This window comes from Gymnodraco acuticeps, unplaced genomic scaffold (genome assembly GCF_902827175.1).
Source record: "Gymnodraco acuticeps unplaced genomic scaffold, fGymAcu1.1, whole genome shotgun sequence".
In the NCBI taxonomy this organism is placed as follows: domain Eukaryota; kingdom Metazoa; phylum Chordata; class Actinopteri; order Perciformes; family Bathydraconidae; genus Gymnodraco; species Gymnodraco acuticeps.
This window is the reverse complement of record NW_022990513.1, coordinates 2,143,381-2,164,868: the sequence shown is the minus strand read 5'-3', so window position 1 is coordinate 2,164,868 and position 21,488 is coordinate 2,143,381. Positions and strand designations below refer to the sequence as shown.

At 42.7% G+C, this 21,488-nt stretch overlaps 1 protein-coding gene across 2 annotated transcripts in view; it reads left to right on the top strand.

Annotated features, from left to right (window-relative positions):
* Positions 1 to 1,576: 1,576 nt before the first annotated feature.
* dkk3b (dickkopf WNT signaling pathway inhibitor 3b) overlaps positions 1,577 to 21,488 on the top strand; it is a 27,609-nt gene continuing 7,697 nt past the window's right edge. The window contains exons 1-5 of one of the 2 annotated variants that reach the window (XM_034227115.1): positions 1,577 to 1,766; positions 9,363 to 9,488; positions 9,695 to 9,775; positions 11,754 to 11,846; positions 12,327 to 12,471. In XM_034227115.1, coding sequence (XP_034083006.1) covers positions 1,587 to 1,766; positions 9,363 to 9,488; positions 9,695 to 9,775; positions 11,754 to 11,846; positions 12,327 to 12,471 — 625 coding nt within the window. In that variant the 5' untranslated portion in view covers positions 1,577 to 1,586. The remainder of the gene's footprint in view (positions 1,767 to 9,362; positions 9,489 to 9,694; positions 9,776 to 11,753; positions 11,847 to 12,326; positions 12,472 to 21,488) is intronic. The other variant, XM_034227116.1, reaches the window with a different exon arrangement.

Below are 21,488 nucleotides of genomic sequence, written 5' to 3'. Positions count from 1 at the left end.
ATTCTATAAATTGCAATAATAGTTGTTATCGATAAATGAACGGTATATGCCACCCTAAGTGGCCGATAGGGTGGACATTTTGACCTTCAGTAAGCATAGGCCTATTAGAGAAATTGTGTTGTGTCTTGTCAGATTTGTTAGTATTATTTCTCTGTTTAGTTAATATTGTCAAGTCCGCGTCTGCTAACCCTTTTTTATTGTCTGTCATTTCCTGTTTTACTTTGTTAATCTCTTCTCTCATTTCAGGTAGTTTGACTCCTACCCTGTCAGTGTGTTCACTGACCTGATTACCTGCCCCGCCCTTATTGTTTGCACCTGTAGAGTCCCTTGTGTGTGTATTTATTCTGTGTTTTCTCTGTGCCAAGTGCCAGATCGTTTCGACCCTTGTGTTGTCTGTCAGCCAGTTGTGTTCTGTGCTACGGTAAATCTAAGTTAAGTTTTTTGTGAAGTCATTTGGAGAGTTTGTGTTACCTTCTTTATCACCACAAGCAAATCCTTTTTTTGAATCATCTTTTGTCTGGAGTCGTGCATTTGGGTCCTATCATTTTTGTGGGTGCCCCAGTCGTAACAAATTGTGACTAGCTGGCTGGTCTGGTTGTTGAAGACAATTTAGTAGGCAAACTTACAGGTTTTAAAAAAGATCATTTTCTAATCGCTTCCAGAATATTCTATGCCTGTGACATGTTAAGCTTATAGAACAAGTAGGCAAACTCGCCTCACTTTCCCGCCACTGGAGACAGGAAGAGAACAGCGTCTGTGATGTCACAGGAGGGGCGGAGACCCGGACAGGGAAACTGACACAAACTCCTATTATTTTATATATAAGAAATTATTTTGAACATGACATGATCAATTCACGGAAGATGAGTAAAACTTACCTTATTAAAACTCATTATATGAAAATAAAACAATTTTTTTTAATGATTTTACCTTTGCTTACATTGAAATTGAATTGTTGCATTGGACATAGTGAAATAGATGAAAAACTGAAATACATCTAGAAAACATGTCTTAATAGCCGTGTTATGCATTAAATAAATATATTAAACTTAGACTAACATGACAACCCCCGTTTTGTAATGTCAATTTAACATAGAGAATTGGTGATTAGAGATGAACCGTAGCTTCACAAATGGTGGGATTGTGTATAAAATAGCCTCAAAAAACATTTCTGCTATCAGATGTGTTGTTCAGAATCACAAACTTGATGTACTTCACCTCAAAAGTATAATTGTAATACATTGTAGGCCTATGTGTGTGATGCAATACAGTGAAGAGGTTGTTTACTCGTGTCTCTTCCTGTTGAATCCGGTGTGATGTTCCACACACAGATCTCACATCTGGTTTAACCCCTGCCAGCTTTGATTTGTTTCCAGTGCACTAATCTGAAGGCAAAAGCCGTTTGATGTTGACATGCGTTGGTATATGTACTGCAATTTGAAACTTTTCCACGCCATTAAACCGGATTCTTCCAAGTTCACAAGCCCACCATGACGCCTCAGAGTTTCCAAATAAAACGTCCGCAGCTGTGCGCCCTCAGTGCGTCACTGCTCTTTGCTCGGTGGAACGGCACACAGACAGGAGAGATGTCCGGGATCAGGCTGCTGCTGCTGGTCTCTCTGTCCCTGAGCCTGTGGGTCCGGAGCGGGGCTGACATCCTGCCGGGAGCCCCGCAGCGTGGCCCGGCCAGCCTGAACGACATGTTCCGGGAGGTGGAGGAGCTGATGGAGGACACACAGCACATCCTGGAGGAGGCTGTGGATCAGGTCTGCGGCATGTTTTATACATTTATAACAAAGCAGAGTTCTTATAACTTGCTTATACAGTACATATTTATAATGAATAGCAGTGGAGATGATCTGTGTCGGGGACATCTCGTGGTGCTCCTCTTAATGTTGATTAGACCAGCAGACACTACACATAGTTTCCGTGCATGCTCTATGTCTGACCCACACTGTGTCTGAATGGCCTATAATAGCCCTCATGTTATTCATAATGTATTTTGTCCGGTCAAAATAAAGTTAATAGACAACAAATACTCACTTTGTTTTTGTTCAGCTGACACTTAGATACAGTGAGGTTTGTCTTCTTCCCAGGATTTAGATTTCAACAATCTAAGAAGTGTGTTGCTATTAAAGTATTGTCTGACAGAGGGGACAGAAGCACTCTTTAAGTAAAAGTAGAAATGCTACAGTATAAAAATACTCTGTTACAAGTCAAATCCTACATACAAAATCACACTTAAAGGGGACCTATTATGCAAAATCCACTTGTTCATGTCTTTTATACATGTGTCCCCCCCTCTGTGTAAAGAGACTGAAAGTTTCAGGAACAAAGATTCTCTCTCTTTTTGATCCATTTCTATAAAAACCTGTCTGAAAATGAGCTGATCAGATTTTGGCCACTTGATGATGTCATAACGATGTTTTGTCTTGTGTAACCATTAGCCAATCAACAACCAAGGTAACCCCCCCCCCCCTCCCCCCCTTATCACCTGAGGCCCCGACCACACGAGGACGATAACGGTCGTCTCCATTACCGTTCTGTGTCATATAGACCATTCGGCCACACTAGGACGACAGGATACGGCACTAAACTACTGCGGTAACGATAACGGGTCCCAAGGTGGATAGAACGGCATACGCAACGCTCTGGGGGTCAAACGGCTCCGTGTGTACGCCCTATACGATCATTTTCTGATAATGATGAGGCAGCCCCGCCTCCTCACCTCTGCTGCTCACCCCCGCGTCAAAGTAAACTGCACACTGAATTCAGATTATGTATCTTTCTCTCGATATGGACCTAAACGCGAGTGAAGTCTAATCTGACAGGACGGAGACACGCAGCGCTGCTCACCTGCAGCTCCTCCCGCTGTGATGCGGCGGTGAACGGAGTAAAACACACACTTCAAGTCAGATCATCACCCTTAGCTATTTTAATTACCTCTCAAACTACCTAAACTAGATATAAATATGTTTATTTTTACTGTCGGCCGGGTCGCTCATTACTGGATCAGCTGCTGCATGAGACAGACACTAGGCTTGTTTGAGACGCGTTGCGGCTCGCCTCGAAAGTAGACAAGAGTAGCCGATCGCAGCCGGGGGAGGTCTCAAAAGCTGGCCTGAAGTCGGACAGCTCGGAGTCGGCTTCGTCTTCGTCTTCTTCTTCTCTCGGTTTTTTGGCGGATTGCCAACAACTTTAAGGTGCATACCGCCACCTCCGGAGTCGGCTTGACTCGGTTTGCATTTATAAAGAATGCACACGTGTTTAATCGTTAATGTCAGATATGTACTAAGTAAATAAATTTGTTCCTGCTCAAGATTAGATTCAACATTATTGTTATTGCACATATTACAGGTACTGAGACAACGAAATGCAGTTTAGCTTCCAACCAGGAGTGCAACAAGCAGTAAAGTGAAAAGTAATGTACACAATCTACAGAATACAATATAGAATGAATTGAATGATGAATAAACAGTGAGGGGTATGAATACACTAGATATACACAGCAGCCTGTGAGCAGTAGTGTGTATGAATATGCTAAGATATATAAAGTATGAAAACGGTAAGCAGTGCAAGTATAGTATAAAATATATGGATATTAATTTCATGATGATAAATATTGTGGAACAATGATGCAAAATGTGAATGGAAGTGGCGACATAAAACTGACACAAAACAACAACAAACTTTTGCCGAGCCAATTGGAGAGTTTCATCAGCAGCACGGGGTAAAAACCACCAATGAGCGCTCAGCTCGAGATACCAGCGAGTCGTTTCCCATCAAGCATTTCGCTTCCGCAGCCCGTGGAGAGGGCGCCGCCTCGCCGCGCCTCGCTCTCAAGGCTGCGGGCGTCTTTGTCCCGCGAGATTTCAACGTCTCATGTAGGCGAGCCTCCAGAGCAAGTCGGACAAAATGACTAACCATCATGCAACGCACTAGCAAGACGTTGATCGCAACTGTGCAGGTCTCGCTTGTCTCAAACAAGCCTACTATCCATGCTACTATCCGGTGAATATTGCGTGTGGACGGAAGCTTTTTTGCGATTGCGTTTGCATTAATCCTATGCGTTTAGTCGTATGGGTCCTCGTGGGGCCGGGGCCTGAATCTCCTCCTAGAGCACCAATGAGTTCTTTGTAACCAAATCTCTCTCAGAGCAACACACTCTCACTCCCTAAGCGTCCAGGAGCGACGTTTGGTCAGTGTCCGTGGCGTGCAGTTGTGACGCTCCTAGGCTCCTTCAGCTTCATAAAGGGACGCAAATAGCTTTCAACTGATTGCAATGTATTCCCATCTGCGGCGGGATTTGACGCTCATGGAAGCACGGCATTCGTTTGTGTCGGCTGCCCTTAAAGGCAATGTGAGCGTCCATTCCCATTGGATAACGGAGAATTGTACACCCGGAAGTAAGTATTCCCCTTACTGTCGATTGATTTTACAGTGATATCTGCACTACTCATCGACTAAAAAACACCAGATTATCCTTGTTAATTACACAACATTGATTGGTTTAAATTGTGTGCAATGCTTTTGTATTTTTCCCCTTCGATTCGGAGAAACAAATATTTTTTTCTGAGTAAAGGATGGCAGAAGACACTACACTACCCAGAATCCCCAGCTATCGTTTGGACTACACCATGTGCTCTGTTTGACAAACCCCGTTTTTTTCACTATTTATTCCAATGGCTGGCGTCTATGTCACGTGATCTTCAAATTTCTCCCTGCAGAAAAAGAAAACATGGCCGAACTTCGTTTTATTCTCGGTGGAAAATGCCAATTTTAAAGTTAGTTTGGCCATTAAAATGCGTTTTGATGTCATTTGATGCGAGAAATATGAGTTGTTATTTCAGATTATGTGTGCAGTGGATGTCCATGATCTTTAGTTTGTTAGTTATTACGAAGATTACTTCAGGAAATCGCGACGTTTTCATTGTTACCAAGGTGGTTGCTAGGGACGCTGCTATCGATATTATTTCTGTTATGTTGTGTAACTTAATGGTGTTATCTTTATTGCTACCCCCTTCCCCGTCAATGTATAGTGTTGGTTCACAGCGCAAACATATTAGTTTAACAAAATCCGCATCTAAAGATAGCCTACATTATTTTCCCCTGTGCAATTCCAGTCTCACATCTCACAGCACATCGTCATTAACAAATACCGGAAACAGACCGAAAACTTTTTTTAAAATAAAATAATACTTTATTCCGAGTGTGCTTGCTTTTCTCTTTAGAAGTCATCACATAACGGCATTGTAATAAACGGTTCGGCTGCATTAAATATTACATATCTGCCGTAGTTCTGTATTTATAGAGCCCTGATGAGAAGACTTCTAGACAAACATGAGGAACTGAAAACGTGACGTGGATCATAAATATATCAGCCATTAAACAACATCTTACATTTCTTTTCACACAATACGTCTCCTTGCAGTATCAACACTAATTCGGCTGACTTTTATATTTGATCCAATTGGTAGATAGGCTGTATTTACACCATAAAGGTGCACAGCTGATATAAAGGGACACCTAGTGGTTAAAGCATGTTATTGAATTTCATTATTTTTATTATTAGATATTAATAGGATCCCTATAAAGTATATTCATTACTCGTTATTCTCTACTAATAGTTAATTAAAGACTGTATATAATGACTATTTTTCACATCCCTTTCAAGATTTTCTAAGGTTTATTGACATATCATATAGGCCTACACAACTATGGTGTAGTTCTGCATTGAATGAAAAACTTGGGTCGCAGGTTCCTCAATAGTGCATTACAAGACATCTATCAATATTTGTGCATACCTCCAGCAATGTTAACTATGTTGAAGCACTTATTTGAACTGATATTATACATAATGTATTATACTCTTATAAGATGTATGTAGATATTTCATCTCCGACCTTGTCAGGTATTGAACAATCAATAAATAAAGAACACAGAATTGTTAAATATAAAACACAGAATTTGTGTGATTATACTAAATGATTTACAAATAAACACCACTGCATATTTACAACTGTTACACATGCTGATGTAACGCAAATGTTCCAACTTGGGATCAATAAAGTATATCTTATCTTAAGCTGATCGATGGCTACTGCCATATTTGCAAAATGTGCCTCTGAACCTTGACAAGTGCATGTTTCAGGCTTATCAATTAATGTAATGTAATGTTATCAATTAACAACAGGGGTCACAAACATAAAACCAGTTGTTAAATAAAGCTCTTCTGACCTTAGCTGGCATGTGTGTATATATATATATTAATGCTGCCCATTATGGGCACAAGCAATTTTCACCCATTTATTAATTATATGTTTTAAATTTGAGTGTTTCCTATCCCCTAAACCTCCAGGGATGTACACAGTTTAATACTGGCAACTTCTTATTATGGGAAATACGAAAACGTCTTTTAAAACTACAACTCCCAGTAGAGACGTGCCATAGATAGAGAACATGTTGCGAAACAGAATAGCCAGCATGTGTAGTTCTGGGGATGGGGTGGGGGAGGGGGGGACGCGGTGGACCCGTTCAAATCCAGTTTTGGACAGTCTGCCTGGGTTCCATCCCATTTCAAGTGCTGTTCGAGGCTCGGCGTAACCCTCGGAGCACACTCTCCAATCACAGAGCTTGAGGACTATCACGGGGTTTGTCAAACAGAGCACATGGTGTAGTCCAAACGATAGCTGGGGATTCTGGGTAGTGTAGTGTCTTCTGCCATCCTTTACTCAGAAAAAACATTTGTTTCTCCGAATCGAAGGGGAAAAATACAAAAGCATTGCACACAATTTAAACCAATCAATGTTGTGTAATTAACAAGGATAATCTGGTGTTTTTTAGTCGATGAGTAGTGCAGATATCACTGTAAAATCAATCGACAGTAAGAGGAATACTTACTTCCGGGTGTACAATTCTCCGTTATCCAATGGGAATGGACGCTCACATTGCCTTTAAGGGCAGCCGACACAAACGAATGCCGTGCTTCCATGAGCGTCAAATCCCGCCGCAGATGGGAATACATTGCAATCAGTTGAAAGCTATTTGCGTCCCTTTATGAAGCTGAAGGAGCCTAGGAGCGTCACAACTGGACGCCACGGACACTGACCAAACGTCGCTCCTGGACGCTTAGGGAGTGAGAGTGTGTTGCTCAGAGGGGCGTGGGGAGGGGCTCCTTATTTTCATCTAAAGTAACAGACAGAGAATCAGCACTTTGGAAACAGGGCTGAAACAGAGGGGATTATGGGTAATGCTGCAATGATCTGTTTGGTGTTTCAGCCAATCAGAGACAGGTTCTGTATATATCTGAGACCTGTGATATATTGATGAGAAACAGTATAATAGGGGACCTTTTTTTATGCATACTAAAATATGCATCAAAATGTGCTCCCATTTTAAAGGGGAAAGGAAACACCAATTACAGCTATAATATTCCGGTAGTTTATTCATTTTACAATGGATATTGATCGTAATATTTATTGTATATGATATTACTCGCCAAAAGAAAATTAATTATCCGCCGGCCGGGTGGGGAATTCCGGGACCAGGCCGCCGCCATTAGGGGAGTCCCAAATGGTGACGTCACTGGGTGGGTCTTCGCTCCGGGTATCCATACCGGAAGTCAACACAACGTAGCAGATATGGCAGCGATGGAGGAATTTTGCAATGAGATCGACGTTTTGAACGATGAATTTGACTATTCGTCGGGAGATGAGATTGATGTGGAAGCATCTACAGTTACCAGGCATCCCATGGCCTATGCTTATGAACCGATTCGGTCGAATACTCGAGTGGCATACGATCCGGAATCCGCCGAAAGTATCGACGGTTCTGAACTCGCCGAGTGGGATACCACCAGTTCCAGTACCGACTCGGTCTCAGTGGTCAGTTGACATATATTTTGTATTATTTTCCAACACCTCATACATCTTGGCAATACCATCCATTGAACACCTAGTCCAGCAATACTAGCCTTTTTAGGGCTGTTTTCGACAGATGAGCGTGTGTATGCCAGTTTAATTAGTTGAGCTATAGAACACCCCCAATTCTCCATTGTACGTCATAATAATAGCTACCATTTAGTTTGGACGCGATTGCGTTAATTAATAAGGTCACACTGTGTCAGTAAATACATGTGTGAGCTAGTAATCTGGTAGTGCTGCAATATTTACTTCTCTCTCGGCAGCTGAAGCAACTCGTTTGGTGGCTCGAACTTCACGTTTGTTGACACTGTCATTGTCTTGCGCGGCCGACGTGCTGGGACGGTCGGTGTTCCCGACTGCATACGTTGAGAAATTGAATATTGTGGGAACAGATCCTGGCTTCAAATCCGATGTTTTGTATTGAACCAGGCATCCAGACTCATCAAACCTCATTTTGTGGACATAATCGTCATTTTTAAAGTGTTCGCTGCACACACGTGCGTACTGATTCAGCGGCGGATCGGACCGTTTCATGGAAATAACCCATGCTTTGAGCAGCTTCTCATCCGTTAGTGGCAGCCTATGGAAATGTACTTCTTCCTTCTTCGTATAAAATCCATTTGTGCAGCCTGGGGCAATACAATAAACTCCTGACGACGACCGTTTTCTTGTAATGTAAACTACTGGTGCATTGCACGCCATGTTGTTTGTTATTGAGCTTTGGCCCAGGAAGCCGTACCCACTCAGGGACGTCACTGGGAAAGTCCCGGAGCAATGGAAGCGCCCATGGTCATTAGGCACGTATTTCAAAAAATAAATTTGCGTATCTCGATCGTTTACATTGGAAATAGACTAGATAAATACATTTCCTAATGGGAATATTGTCGCATGGAAAGCAGTTTGAAAAGTGTTTCCATTTCCCTTTAAAATCATATAAAATTACTGGATTATTATTATGCATGCATTAATGTGTTCATCACAACTGTTAACGGTACAGCTCATTTGTATTACTTTACAAACTGCTACTGCATAGTTTATGTATTAGTTTATCTATATCTTGTATTAGCCTATAATCTGAATATGTAAAGTAACTTATTTTGTCAGATAAATGTAGTGGAGCAAAAAGTACAATATTGGCTTCCAAAATTGTACTTTTTGGAAGTCAAAATTGTAGTAGAAGTATAAAGTAGCATAACATTGCATTACTAAAGGAAAGTACAAGTAGCCCCAAATCTCACTTAAGTATACTTGAGTAAATGTACTTCACTACATTACACCATAGTGTCCAGGACATACATACAGTATGTCTGAATACTACAAACTCTCCACAGTTACAGCCAGCTGCAGGATTCTTATTCCCCTCTCCCTATTGAAATCTGATCCTCATGGAGATGCTCTGGGTTTATTTTTTAAGAGATTTTTGAACATTCCACCCGACAGATAACTTCTGAGAGTGCTAAATCATCTTCAACCTTCCTGGATCTGCATACTAACCCCCACGATGAGACGAGGAAGATGACACAGGATGAAGACCGACTGCTTCAGGTCCTGGATAGAGCTGACAACGTATGCTCCCCCTTGAAACATGATAACATGTGTTATTATCAGATGATGGAAAAGCAAGCCTTGTTCACAGAGTCACAACCACATTTATGGGTTTAGGAATGTGCTGAAACATAAATACTTTCCCCTTTTTTTGCATGAATAAACCTGAAAGATATAACTGCTATTGTGTTTGAGCTCTGATACACTTGTCACATTGTGCTGTACAGCAGGCTAATAATGAAACAGGAGACATTCATCTTTCACAAATCCACATGGAGATGTCTGGCCCTTGGAACTCAGGGGATCACGTGAGTCTGAGTCTGGTCTGTGTGAGGAATTAGACAACTGTTGGCCTGATGCATTCTGGGTTAATTCCTTGTAAAGCTGATATAATGTATAACTATAGAATACTTAGAACAGCTGTGAGTTGGTTTTTTGAGCTCAAAGTGTTGGGTCTGCTTCCCCAGTGTGTTTGGAATAGGCAGAAACAAACATCCAGCCGCGCCAGTTTCAGATCAAATCAGTTTCTTATAGCGGCAATAGTAAATGCAGAGACATGTGAGTCTTTATTGTATTTTAACAGCATTCATTCTAGCTGAATATTAACTTCAAGGACTTATCGAAATGTATTCCCTTCAGTTTGGTAAGTATGCATAATGTGTGTAAGAAGAGACGGACTGTGGCTGTTCTGTCTCAGCTTGTTTTATGTCGAATGAGCTCATGCAGCATGTACTTCCACAGTGGCCAGCCTGGGCTGAAGTCATTATTACTGCGTTCAGCCTGTTTTGCCATTTTCCTTTACCACGGTGGTTTTGATCTGTTGCTTTCCTGGCAGCGGTACAGAAAGTGGTTATGTTAATAGACCCTGCTGCAGGAAAAAAAGTCAGGGAAGCCAGCCAGCCTGCGAGCCAGGAAGGAGAAGGTCTGCACCTCTGAATGACTAACTGTGAAGACATTCCATCCTCAACATGGAGTCTCACTTATGTTACTCAAGGGAGAGTCACAGTAGCATTGGCTGACTCAGAACTTTACAGAAAACACCCAGTTGTCTGTATATTTAGGATGAAGAGAGCTGAACTGTGGATGTTTTGAGATGGCTGTGTGTAGTTAGTAGTATTGTTCGTTATCAGCGTGACTACTGTATCACTTCAATGTTCCTACTTTGTAATGTCACCTTAAGCTGTGACAGCTTTAAACAGACGTCCATACAAGTTTTAAAAGTGCCTGAAAATGGAAATATATAGCAATGTGTTTAGTTTTTACATAAGTGAATTAACTTCCAGTTAGATATGACTTGTCTCATAATCCTGACACAGCATCGAATCATTACAGGCCTTGTTATCTCTTGATTTTACGCAACTGTTATCTTTTTACTTATTTTTGTCTGATTTATGAAATTGTTGATGAAGTGGTCCGCCCTATTTAAGCAAACCATGATGACACTTTCAAAGGCACAATTGCATCCAAAAAACAAATAAATCATAATTAAAACTTTATAATCTTTATAAGTGATTTTACAGCCCACTGGGGGCTTAGCTTGGTCGGCTGTAATGTAACTAGAGAGTCGTAAACAGGGTTTATTGTACACAATGTTACTGTGCTTCTTCTTTTCTGCAAAGTCATTTGTTGAAAATATTTGTATTGAAAGCCTATGACACATAACAGCTGTAGTCATCTGCCATTCATTAAGAAAATTACAGGGTGTTGTGTGGTCAATATTTCCAGCTTCAAGTGTGTGTGTGTGTGTGTGTGTGTGTGTGTGTGTGTGTGTGTGTGTGTGTGTGTGTGTGTGTGTGTGTGTATGTGTGTGTGTGTGTGTGTGTGTGTGTGTGTGTGTTGTGTGTGTGTGTGTGTGTGTGTGTGTGTGTGTGTGTGTGTGTGTGTGTGTGTGTGTGTGTGTGTGTGTGTGTGTGTGTCTTTGACATAAACATTAACATTTTAAAAACAAATGTTCTATGCACAAAGATATCAAGTGTAGAGAAGAAAGCAATGTGAAAGATTCAGATAATAATATAGATATGTCCATTAGACAGTTTCCATGGTGATGGACAGCTGGCAACCACATCCTCCTCGGACAACTGCTACTGTTATACCGACAAATGTACATGTACACTTAAAATGTATTTGATTACGCATTCCTTTGTAGTGTGTAATATAACAGTAATTAAATGGACTTTTCTTATAGATTAAGAGTTTAAGGACGACAACATTAATACCTTCAGTTGATCCACTTTAATTCTGTGCTCTGTTATAGATGACCTGGTTTACTCCTGTTCTCTGTCTCAGGAGTGCATGGTGGATGAGGACTGTGGGGCCCTGAGATACTGCCTGTATGGGATCCAGAGCTCCAAGTGCCTCCCCTGCATCCCCACAGATATGGTGAGCACTCAAACGTGTTGTTTATTTGTTGAGCTAACGGTTCTATACAACACGTATTGCATTTACATAGCAGCAAACAAATATTTGTCATGTAAAGATGTAAAACACTGAAAAAAGTGAACCGTTGATTTCAATTAAGTGTATTATGTCAACAGATTTCCTATAACTCTGTTAACATAATACACTTAATTAAAGTCAACGTTTCAGTTTCTTCAGTGTAATGTCTACCTGAGCCAGTCCAGCCTCACATGCATGTTAGTACATGTGGCTCTCTGTGTGTGTGTTCAAGGGTTAGATCATTATAACATGGTCAAGACAGCAGAAATACAACATCTAATCTAACACATCAATGTTTAAAAGCTACACATGGTGCCTTTTGCTGGAAATATTCAAAAGGATCAGTGAAGATGTATGATGGTACAGAAATACTTTTCCCGTGTATTTGTGTTACAATCTGCATATCTGTGTGTGCCAACTCAGCCCTGCACTAAGGATGAGGAGTGTTGCTCAGATCAGATGTGTGTGTGGGGCCAGTGTACAGTGAACGCCACCTCCGGAGCAGAGGGGACCATCTGTCAGGGTCAGAGCGACTGCAGCCCCCCCCTCTGCTGCGCCTTCCAGAGAGGTGAGTCCTTTCAGAGGCACCACAGAGGAGCATTCACCTGGTCCTCAGGAGCCCTTCTTCAACCTCTGGTGGTTGTTTTTTATTGTTCAGAATAAAACTATAATTTGATAGCTGTCTATCAAATTATAGTTTTCATATAAGTTATTTCTTCAATGTTTTGTTACAGTACATTCCCTAAAACCACTCAAATATTGACCTGACCTGTTGTCTGAGTCAGGGGTTATAATTACAGTTTACCACGTACATGTATGTGAGCAAATACATCGTCACAGTCCCTGTCAACGTTTATATTCAACATGAATACAAAATACATGCTGTGGGGTATTTTGAATTATAATGTGAAATACATGTCTTTATGTGTCTTGGCTTTAATATTGTACGCCCTTTTTTTCGATTATGACACAATGTTCAAAGGCCACTTATCCTACAAGACGAATTTGAGTGCTGACTCGGGTGAACTTAAGAAATCCAAATACCTTCCATCGTTCCATTCAAAGAGCTTTATTCAATAGTTCATTTGATCAGTTGGTATAGCCCACTACCGCATTACAACATTTGCACGGCATTTAAATAAATGAACACAAACAAAACCAACAGGCGTGTCGTTGTGAGGTCAAAAACGTTTTCCGACCTTCCCCAGACTTCCTGCTGTGTGACGCTGGGAGCCTCATTTATAGTCTGCCTTCTATAAACAATACCAAACATAAACCTAGAGCAGTCTTTCTCAAAGAGTGGTCCGCGGACCACTGGTGGTCCGCGAGCGGCCCCAAGTGGTCCGTGAGTATATTGGTAAAATGCCACATTTGAAATTCATATATATTATAAGTTTAAAGTGTTTCTCAAACTGTTAAAAAAATTACTAGTATAGAGTGTATCATAGATGTAGTGTATGTACGTAGGTACGTAGGTACGTACGTTTGTTTTACGTCTTATGTCATAAATGATCTGCGCGGTCAATTTGAGCGGTCAACTAAAAAAAATAAACAAAAGACCGGTCAACTGACAAGATGGATCGATGGCTAAAGACAGGGTCAGTTAAAAGAAAATTAAATGAAAAATCGGATGCAACAGTCAAGGTGCATCGTCCTGATGCAGGTGATTCAGCAGCAACAAGTGCTTTTGTGTGCGTTACTGAGTTCCAGGAGAGTGGTTCACTGTCTAACAACCACCCGGCTGAAAGCTGTGAAACTCGGCTTGAATGCAGAAAGTCCAGCGCTAAAGTGAAGAGAAAATATCACAGCGACTACATCAAATTTGGCTTTTTTTGGAGTGGAGATGAAGAGGATCCCAATCCACAATGTGTTTTGTGCTACGAGTCGTTGGCGAACGAGGCTATGAAACCTGCCAAGCTCAAGCGACATTTTGAAAGTAAACACAAGGATTACATTGGGAAACATTTGGGAGTTTTTGAGAGAAAACTTGATGAATTTAAGAAACAAATGACGAAGGCGCCCTCACAGTTTTTTGTACCGGGGGAAAATGCGAAGGCTACAGAGGCATCATACAGGGTATCCCTTCTAATTGCAAAAGCAGGAAAACCTCATTCGATAGGTGAGAATTTAGTCAAACCAGCTGCCAAAGTTATGACTAACATATTGTTTGGGGAGACCGCAAGTGACGAAATTAACAGGGTCCCACTCTCTAATGACACTGTCTAGCGGCGAATAACAGCCATGGCTGAAGATGTGAAAAATCAGCTGATCACACGTTTACGCCAAAGCCAGTTTTTCACACTGCAGCTGGACGAGTCAACTGATATCGGGAACGAGGCAAATCTGCTGTGTTTTGTAAGGTATATTCATGCTGGCGGTGTGCAGGATGAATTTCTTTTTTGTCGTTCCCTGCCGACCAACACCACAGGGGAAGTCATTTTTGACTCGGTCAACAATTTCATGGTGCAGAATCATATCGACTGGACACGATGTGTTGGTATTTGCACAGATGGTGCGACTGCAATGACTGGAAAACATAAGGGACTGGCAGCGTGCATACGCGCAGTTGCACCTTGCGCCACAGCAACACACTGTTGCATTCACAGAGAACAGCTGGCTGTGAAGAAAATGCCACCATGCCTCAAATCAGTACTGGACCAGTCTGTGAAAATTGTGAATACAATAAAAACCAAAGCACTGAACACACGTCTTTTTAAAGCTCTGTGTGAAGAAATGGGAAGTGAACACACACAACTGCTTTTTCATACTGAAGTTCGCTGGCTGTCGCGTGGGAAAGTTCTCACCCGTCTATTTGAACTGCGCGATGAGGTGATGTTATTCTTGCATCATACTGATGAACTGTATGACAGACTGCATGACTTCCAGTGGCTCTCACAATTGGCATACCTGGCCGATGTCTTTAGCGTTCTCAATGCTCTGAACTTAGTGCTGCAGGGGAAAGCTGTTACTGTTTTCAATGTGCAGGAGAAAATTAAAGCTGCACGCCTCAAGATGGAATTGTGGTGTGTCCGTCTGGATCGCCAGGAGTTTGACTGTTTTCCGACGCTGGCGGATTTTCTCCTCGCTGCAGATGAAGAGCTGGACGGCGGCACAGTTGCAGCCTTCAAGGAACATCTGCAAGGCCTTCACTTTCAGCTGGGAAGATATTTCCCAGAACTAGATGCAGGCTTTGAGTGGATCAGGAATCCATTTGGGGACAAAACACACATTGAACATGTCAGTTCCAAGCTCCCACCGAGACAGGTTGACAGCCTTGTGGACATCGCATCTGATGGGCCACTGAGGACGACTTTCAGAGAGAAAAGCTTGACAGACTTTTGGGTCCACGTCCAGCCTGAGCACCCAGAGCTGGCTGACGCTGCTCTGAAACAGTTGATGCCGTTTCCAACCACCTACAACTGTGAAGCTGGTTTTTCTGCACTTGTTGGTCTGAAAACAAAGCAGCGTAACAGGATCAATGTGGACTGTGATATGAGACTCAAACTCTCCAGTTTGGATCCCGACATTGTTTCACTGATGTCTCAGCACAAGCAGCACCATTCCTCCCATTAGTTGGCAACAGAGACACGCAGTGTATGAGTGAGTAAACAATGCTATTTGTAAATGTAACAGTGTAAATAATTATCTTGTGTTTATTGTTAAATTCCTATTTAACTTGGGACTGCAACCATAGTTTTACTGTATTTTATTTTGAAAATCCGCAGCGGAAGTTTGTCGTACTAAATGCGGTGTATTTTGCATATCTCTCAGTAGCAAACGATCTTGCTGTCAGTAAATTGCGGCTCTGTTCGCACGGACATTAACTCCATAATAAATGTAGTCTACGTTTCATATGATGTGTCAAATCTATCAGCATTTACCGTTTAAATCGCATATGAACAAAATGCTTGTAGAATCTGTAGTTGTTTTGTATTGTCGATTAATGTGTGAACGAGCGATAGAGAAGTTCACACAAAGTTGTCATTATTATGCTGTAATTTTTAATATACTGTTGGAGTGGTAAACAGGCTTATTATTTTATTTAGGATATTTGGGGAGTTAGGTGGTCCGCGAGTGTTTTATTATTGGCTAAGTGGTCCGCGGTCTGAAAAAGTTTGAGAAACACTGACCTACACCCAATAAAACAAACTAAATCTATATATTTCCATTGTCTTTAAAGATATTATATTTTACTAAATAAAGTTAATCCAGCCTCAAACATAAATGTTAAGGAAAACAAAAATGACCATTATAGTCATTTAAAAGATGTGCACACAATCAAATTGTCTGTTAGCTGATGCTATCTGTCACACTGTAGCACTCAAGCAGGCTAAAACAAAAGTGAATAAAGATATAGAAATAGCCTCCTTTCTGTGACTAGCCTTAATGACTATCTTATAACGGCTTTATTGGTTTGTGTGTAACGCCGGGTTACGTATTGTAACCCTTGTTATATTAGCACAGGCGGAGCTCTCTACTGGACTCTATGGGTACTACCTTATCATGCAAGCATTCACCTACTGAGATTTCTATAGACTTAGCCGGCCCCGGGGCGGGCCTACCTGAATGCGTGCGCATCTCACTTCCGTATAAAAGAAGGCCCCGCCTCCTGACCATCATCCTTCACCACTCTTCAGCGAGCGGTATAGGACAGACAGTGCCCCAAGGTAGAGGGCTCCGCCTGTGCTAATATAACAAGGGTTACATATCCGTATATATATTATAACCCGGCGTTATATCTCTCACAGGCTCCGCCCTCTACTGGACTCTATGGGTACAGTGGGTGGAGCCCCGATGTATGCACGCACTGTCGTCCAGCACACCGTTCCACCTCACTGTCCCTGACCGGCTTTAGCAGCCGCTGCGCCTCACTCACCTCTCCCTCGGTTATAACCGTGGAGAAGTCTGGGCTGCGGCCGACAGAGCACATCCTGACGCGCTTGCCTCGCAAAAAAGTGTGCTCGAAAACAGTGCTGAGGGCTCCCCCGCGTCCGCTTATAGGCAGACAGGGAAAGTCTGCAGCCCTGTATGGGTTCACTCTCTCCTGAGTCCCTAAAGAGCACGGGGAGAGCGCAAGTGCCCCCTATGTCCCCACACTCAGACACTGACCCGTGCAGAGTGTGTACGGACTATAGTATGGTGGGCTCTCCCCCTCCTGCCCCCAGGCAGAAGAGGGGAGCCCTTTAGCCCTGTAAAGGCCCAAAGCGCATTACGTCACCCCGCGACCCTCCAGGAGTCCAGTGAAACGTAAGCGCATTTAAGCCCGGGGAGGGGGTCAGATGCCCACTGACCCACAGACCCCCCTTCCTCACCAGTCCTGTGTTGCCCCAGCAGGCACAGACGCTGAGAAAGAGCCAGACATATCCAAGAGATCAAACTTTATGAAGGGGCCTGGCGTTGACCAAGACGCCGCCGTGCATATGTCCTCCACACTCACACCATTGAATAAAGCTGTCGACGCAGCCACAGCTCGTGTGGAGTGCGCACGGAACCCCGTGGGACAGGCTCTCACTGCCTGCTCGTAGGCGTGTACAATGCCTCCGCAAAGCCAGCCTGCCAGGCGTTTCTTGGACAGAGCTTTTCCAGTCACCCAGCCCCCGAAGCACACAAACTGCTGTTCAGTGCGTCTCAGGGTAGCTGTGCGCTCTACATAACATGCTAACGCGCGCACCGGGCAGAGGAGGTGTAATTCAGCTTCCCTGGCCCCACCATGGGGTGGAAGACTAAAACCCCCCGACTCAATAGCCCTCGACCTGAACGCACTCCTTAGGCTCTTGGGCACAAAGGAGGGGTTCGGTCTGAGTGCGCCCCGCTCCGGTCACCCCGAATCAGTAAACAGCTCGGGTGCACCGACAGAGCGGTTAACTTGGACACTCTTTTGGCTGACGTTAAGGCAAGTAGCAACGCTGTCTTCCACGACAGTGCTTTCAGGGAGGAGAGCTCTAGAGGCTCAAATGGCTCTGTGACCAGAGCCTCGAGCACCAGCGGCAGGTCCCACTGTGGGGTAGAGGTGCGCACTACTAGGCGCAGCCTCCTGACCCCCTGTAAAAACCGCAACATCAGTGGATGAGAAAAGGCTGACCTGCCGTTGAATCCCCAACACACTCTCACTCCCTAAGCGTCCAGGAGCGACGTTTGGTCAGTGTCCGTGGCGTCCAGTTGTGACACTCCTAGGCTCCTTCAGCGTCATAAAGGGACACAAATAGCTTTCAACTGATTGCAATGTATTCCCATCTGCGGCGGGATTTGACGCTCATGGAAGCACGGCATTCGTTTGTGTCGGCTGCCCTTAAAGGCAATGTGAGCGTCCATTCCCATTGGATAACGGAGAATTGTACACCCGGAAGTAAGTATTCCCCTTACTGTCGATTGATTTTACAGTGATATCTGCACTACTCATCGACTAAAAAACACCAGATTATCCTTGTTAATTACACAACATTGATTGGTTTAAATTGTGTGCAATGCTTTTGTATTTTTCCCCTTCGATTCGGAGAAACAAATATTTTTTCGGAGTAAAGGCTGGCAGAAGACACTACACTACCCAGAATCCCCAGCTATCGTTTGGACTACACCATGTGCTCTGTTTGACAAACCCCGTGATAGTCCTCAAGCTCTGTGATTGGAGAGTGTGCTCCGAGGGTTACGCCAATTCTCGAACAGCACTTGAAATGGGATGGAAACCACGGCAGACTGTCCAAAACTGGATTTGAACGGGTCCACCGCGTCCCCCCCTCCCCCACCCCGTCCCCAGAACTACACATGCTGGCTATTCTGTTTCGCAACATGTTCTTTATCTATGGCACGTCTCTACTGGGAGTTGTAGTTTTAAAAGACGTTTTCGTATTTCCCATAATAAGAAGTTGCCAGTATTAAACTGTGTACATCCCTGGAGGTTTAGGGGATAGGAAACACTCAAATTTAAAACATATAATTAATAAATGGGAGAAAATTGCTTGTGCCCATAATGGGCAGCATTAATATATATACACACACGCCAGCTAAGGTCAGAATAGCTTTATTTAACAGCTGGTCTTATGTCTGTGACCCCTCCTGTTGTTAATTGATAAGCCTGAAACATGCACTTGTCAAGGTTCAGAGGCACATTTTGCAAATATGGCAGTAGCCATCGATCAGCTTAAGATAAGATATACTTTATTGATCCCAAGTTGGAACATTTGCGTTACATCAGCATGTAGTAACAGTTGTAATATGCAGTGGTGTTTATTTGTAAATCATTTAGTATAATCACACAAATTCTGTGTTTTATATTTAACAATTCTGTGTTCTTTATTTATTGATTGTTCAATACCTGACAAGGCCGGAGATGAAATATCTACATACATCTTATAAGAGTATAATACATTATGTATAATATCAGTTAAAATAAGTGCTTCAACATAGTTAACATTGCTGGAGGTATGCACAAATATTGATAGATGTCTTGTAATGCACTATTGAGGAACCTGCGACCCAAGTTTTTCATTCAATGCAGAACTACACCATAGTTGTGTAGGCCTATATGATATGTCAATAAACCTTAGCAAATCTTGAAATCTTGAAGGGATGTGCAAAATAGTCATTATATACAGTCTTTAATGAACTATTAGTAGAGAATAACGAGTAATGAATATACTTTATAGGGATCCTATTAATATCTAATAATAAAAATAATGAAATTCAATAACATGCTTTAACCACTAGGTGTCCCTTTATATCAGCTGTGCACCTTTATGGTGTAAATACAGCCTATCTACCAATTGGATCAAATATAAAAGTCAGCCGAATTAGTGTTGATACTGCAAGGAGACGTATTGTGTGAAAAGAAATGTAAGATGTTGTTTAAATGGCTGATATATTTATGATCCACGTCACGTTTTCAGTTCCTCATGTTTGTCTAGAAGTCTTCTCATCAGGGCTCTATAAATACAGAACTACGGCAGATATGTCATATTTAAAGCAGCCGAACCGTGTATTACAATGCCGTTATGTGATGACTTTCAAAGAGAAAAGCAAGCACACTCGGAATAAAGTATTTTTTTTTTTTTTTTTAAAATGTTTTCGGTCTGTTTCCGGTATTTGTTAATGACGATGTGATGTGAGATGTGAGACTGGAATTGCACAGGGGAAAATAATGTAGGCTATCTTTAGATGCAGATTTTGTTAAACTAATACGTTTGCGCTGTGGACCAACACTATACATTGACGGGGAAGGGGGTAGCAATAAAGATAACACCATTAAGTTACACAACATAACAGAAATAATATCGATAGCAGCGTCCCTAGCAACCACCTTGGTAACAATGAAAACGTTGCGATTTCCTGAAGTAATCTTCATAATAACTAGCAAACTAAAGATCATGTACATCCACTGCACACATAATCTGAAATAACAACTCATATTTCTCGCATCAAATGACATCAAAACGCATTTTAATGGCCAAACTAACTTTAAAATAGGCATTTTCCACCGAGAATAAAACGAAGTTCGGCCATGTTTTCTTTTTCTGCAGGGAGAAATTTGAAGATCACGTGACATAGACGCCAGCCATTGGAATGAATGGTGAAAAAAAACGGGGTTTGTCAAACAGAGCACATGGTGTAGTCCAAACGATAGCTGGGGATTCTGGGTAGTGTAGTGTCTTCTGCCATCCTTTACTCCGAAAAAAATATTTGTTTCTCCGAATCGAAGGGGAAAAATACAAAAGCATTGCACACAATTTAAACCAATCAATGTTGTGTAATTAACAAGGATAATCTGGTGTTTTTTAGTTGATGAGTAGTGCAGATATCACTGTAAAATCAATCGACAGTAAGAGGAATACTTACTTCCGGGTGTACAATTCTCCGTTATCCAATGGGAATGGACGCTCACATTGCCTTTAAGGGCAGCCGACACAAACGAATGCCGTGCTTCCATGAGCGTCAAATCCCGCCGCAGATGGGAATACATTGCAATCAGTTGAAATCTATTTGCGTCCCTTTATGACGCTAAAGGAGCCTAGGAGCGTCACAAATGGACGCCACGGACACTGACCAAACGTCGCTCCTGGACGCTTAGGGAGTGAGAGTGTGTTGGAATCCCTCATGAGAGGATGAGATGGCTGCTGCATATACTTTACAGTAGAATGAGCAAGTCCTCTGTCCACCAGTAACTGTAAAAAGGACAAAATAGAGCCCAATTCACAATATAGGGGCTCTATTTTCCGCTCCTCACACCATCGCTGGAATCCCAGCCACTTTGGCCTGTAACAGGCTGTGGTGGATCCCGCTCTAGCTGCCTGGATAGACTGAATAACGCTGTCAGACAATCCACCCTGTCTCAGCCTGTACCTCTCAGGAGCCAAGCCTGGAGAGGGCGGCCCAGAGTGGGTAACGCCCCGATTGCACCTGCCTCTTGAGACATCGCCCCCCAGAACTGGGGAATTGCCCAGGGCTGGCCCACCTTTATCTGCGTCATCTCTGAGTACCACAGAGCCCCGACGCGATCCGGAGCCACTAGGATGACTGACAGACGTTCTCGCCTCACTCTCCCCAGGAGAGGGAGAATGAGACACAGCGGTGGAAAGGCATATATCAGCTTCT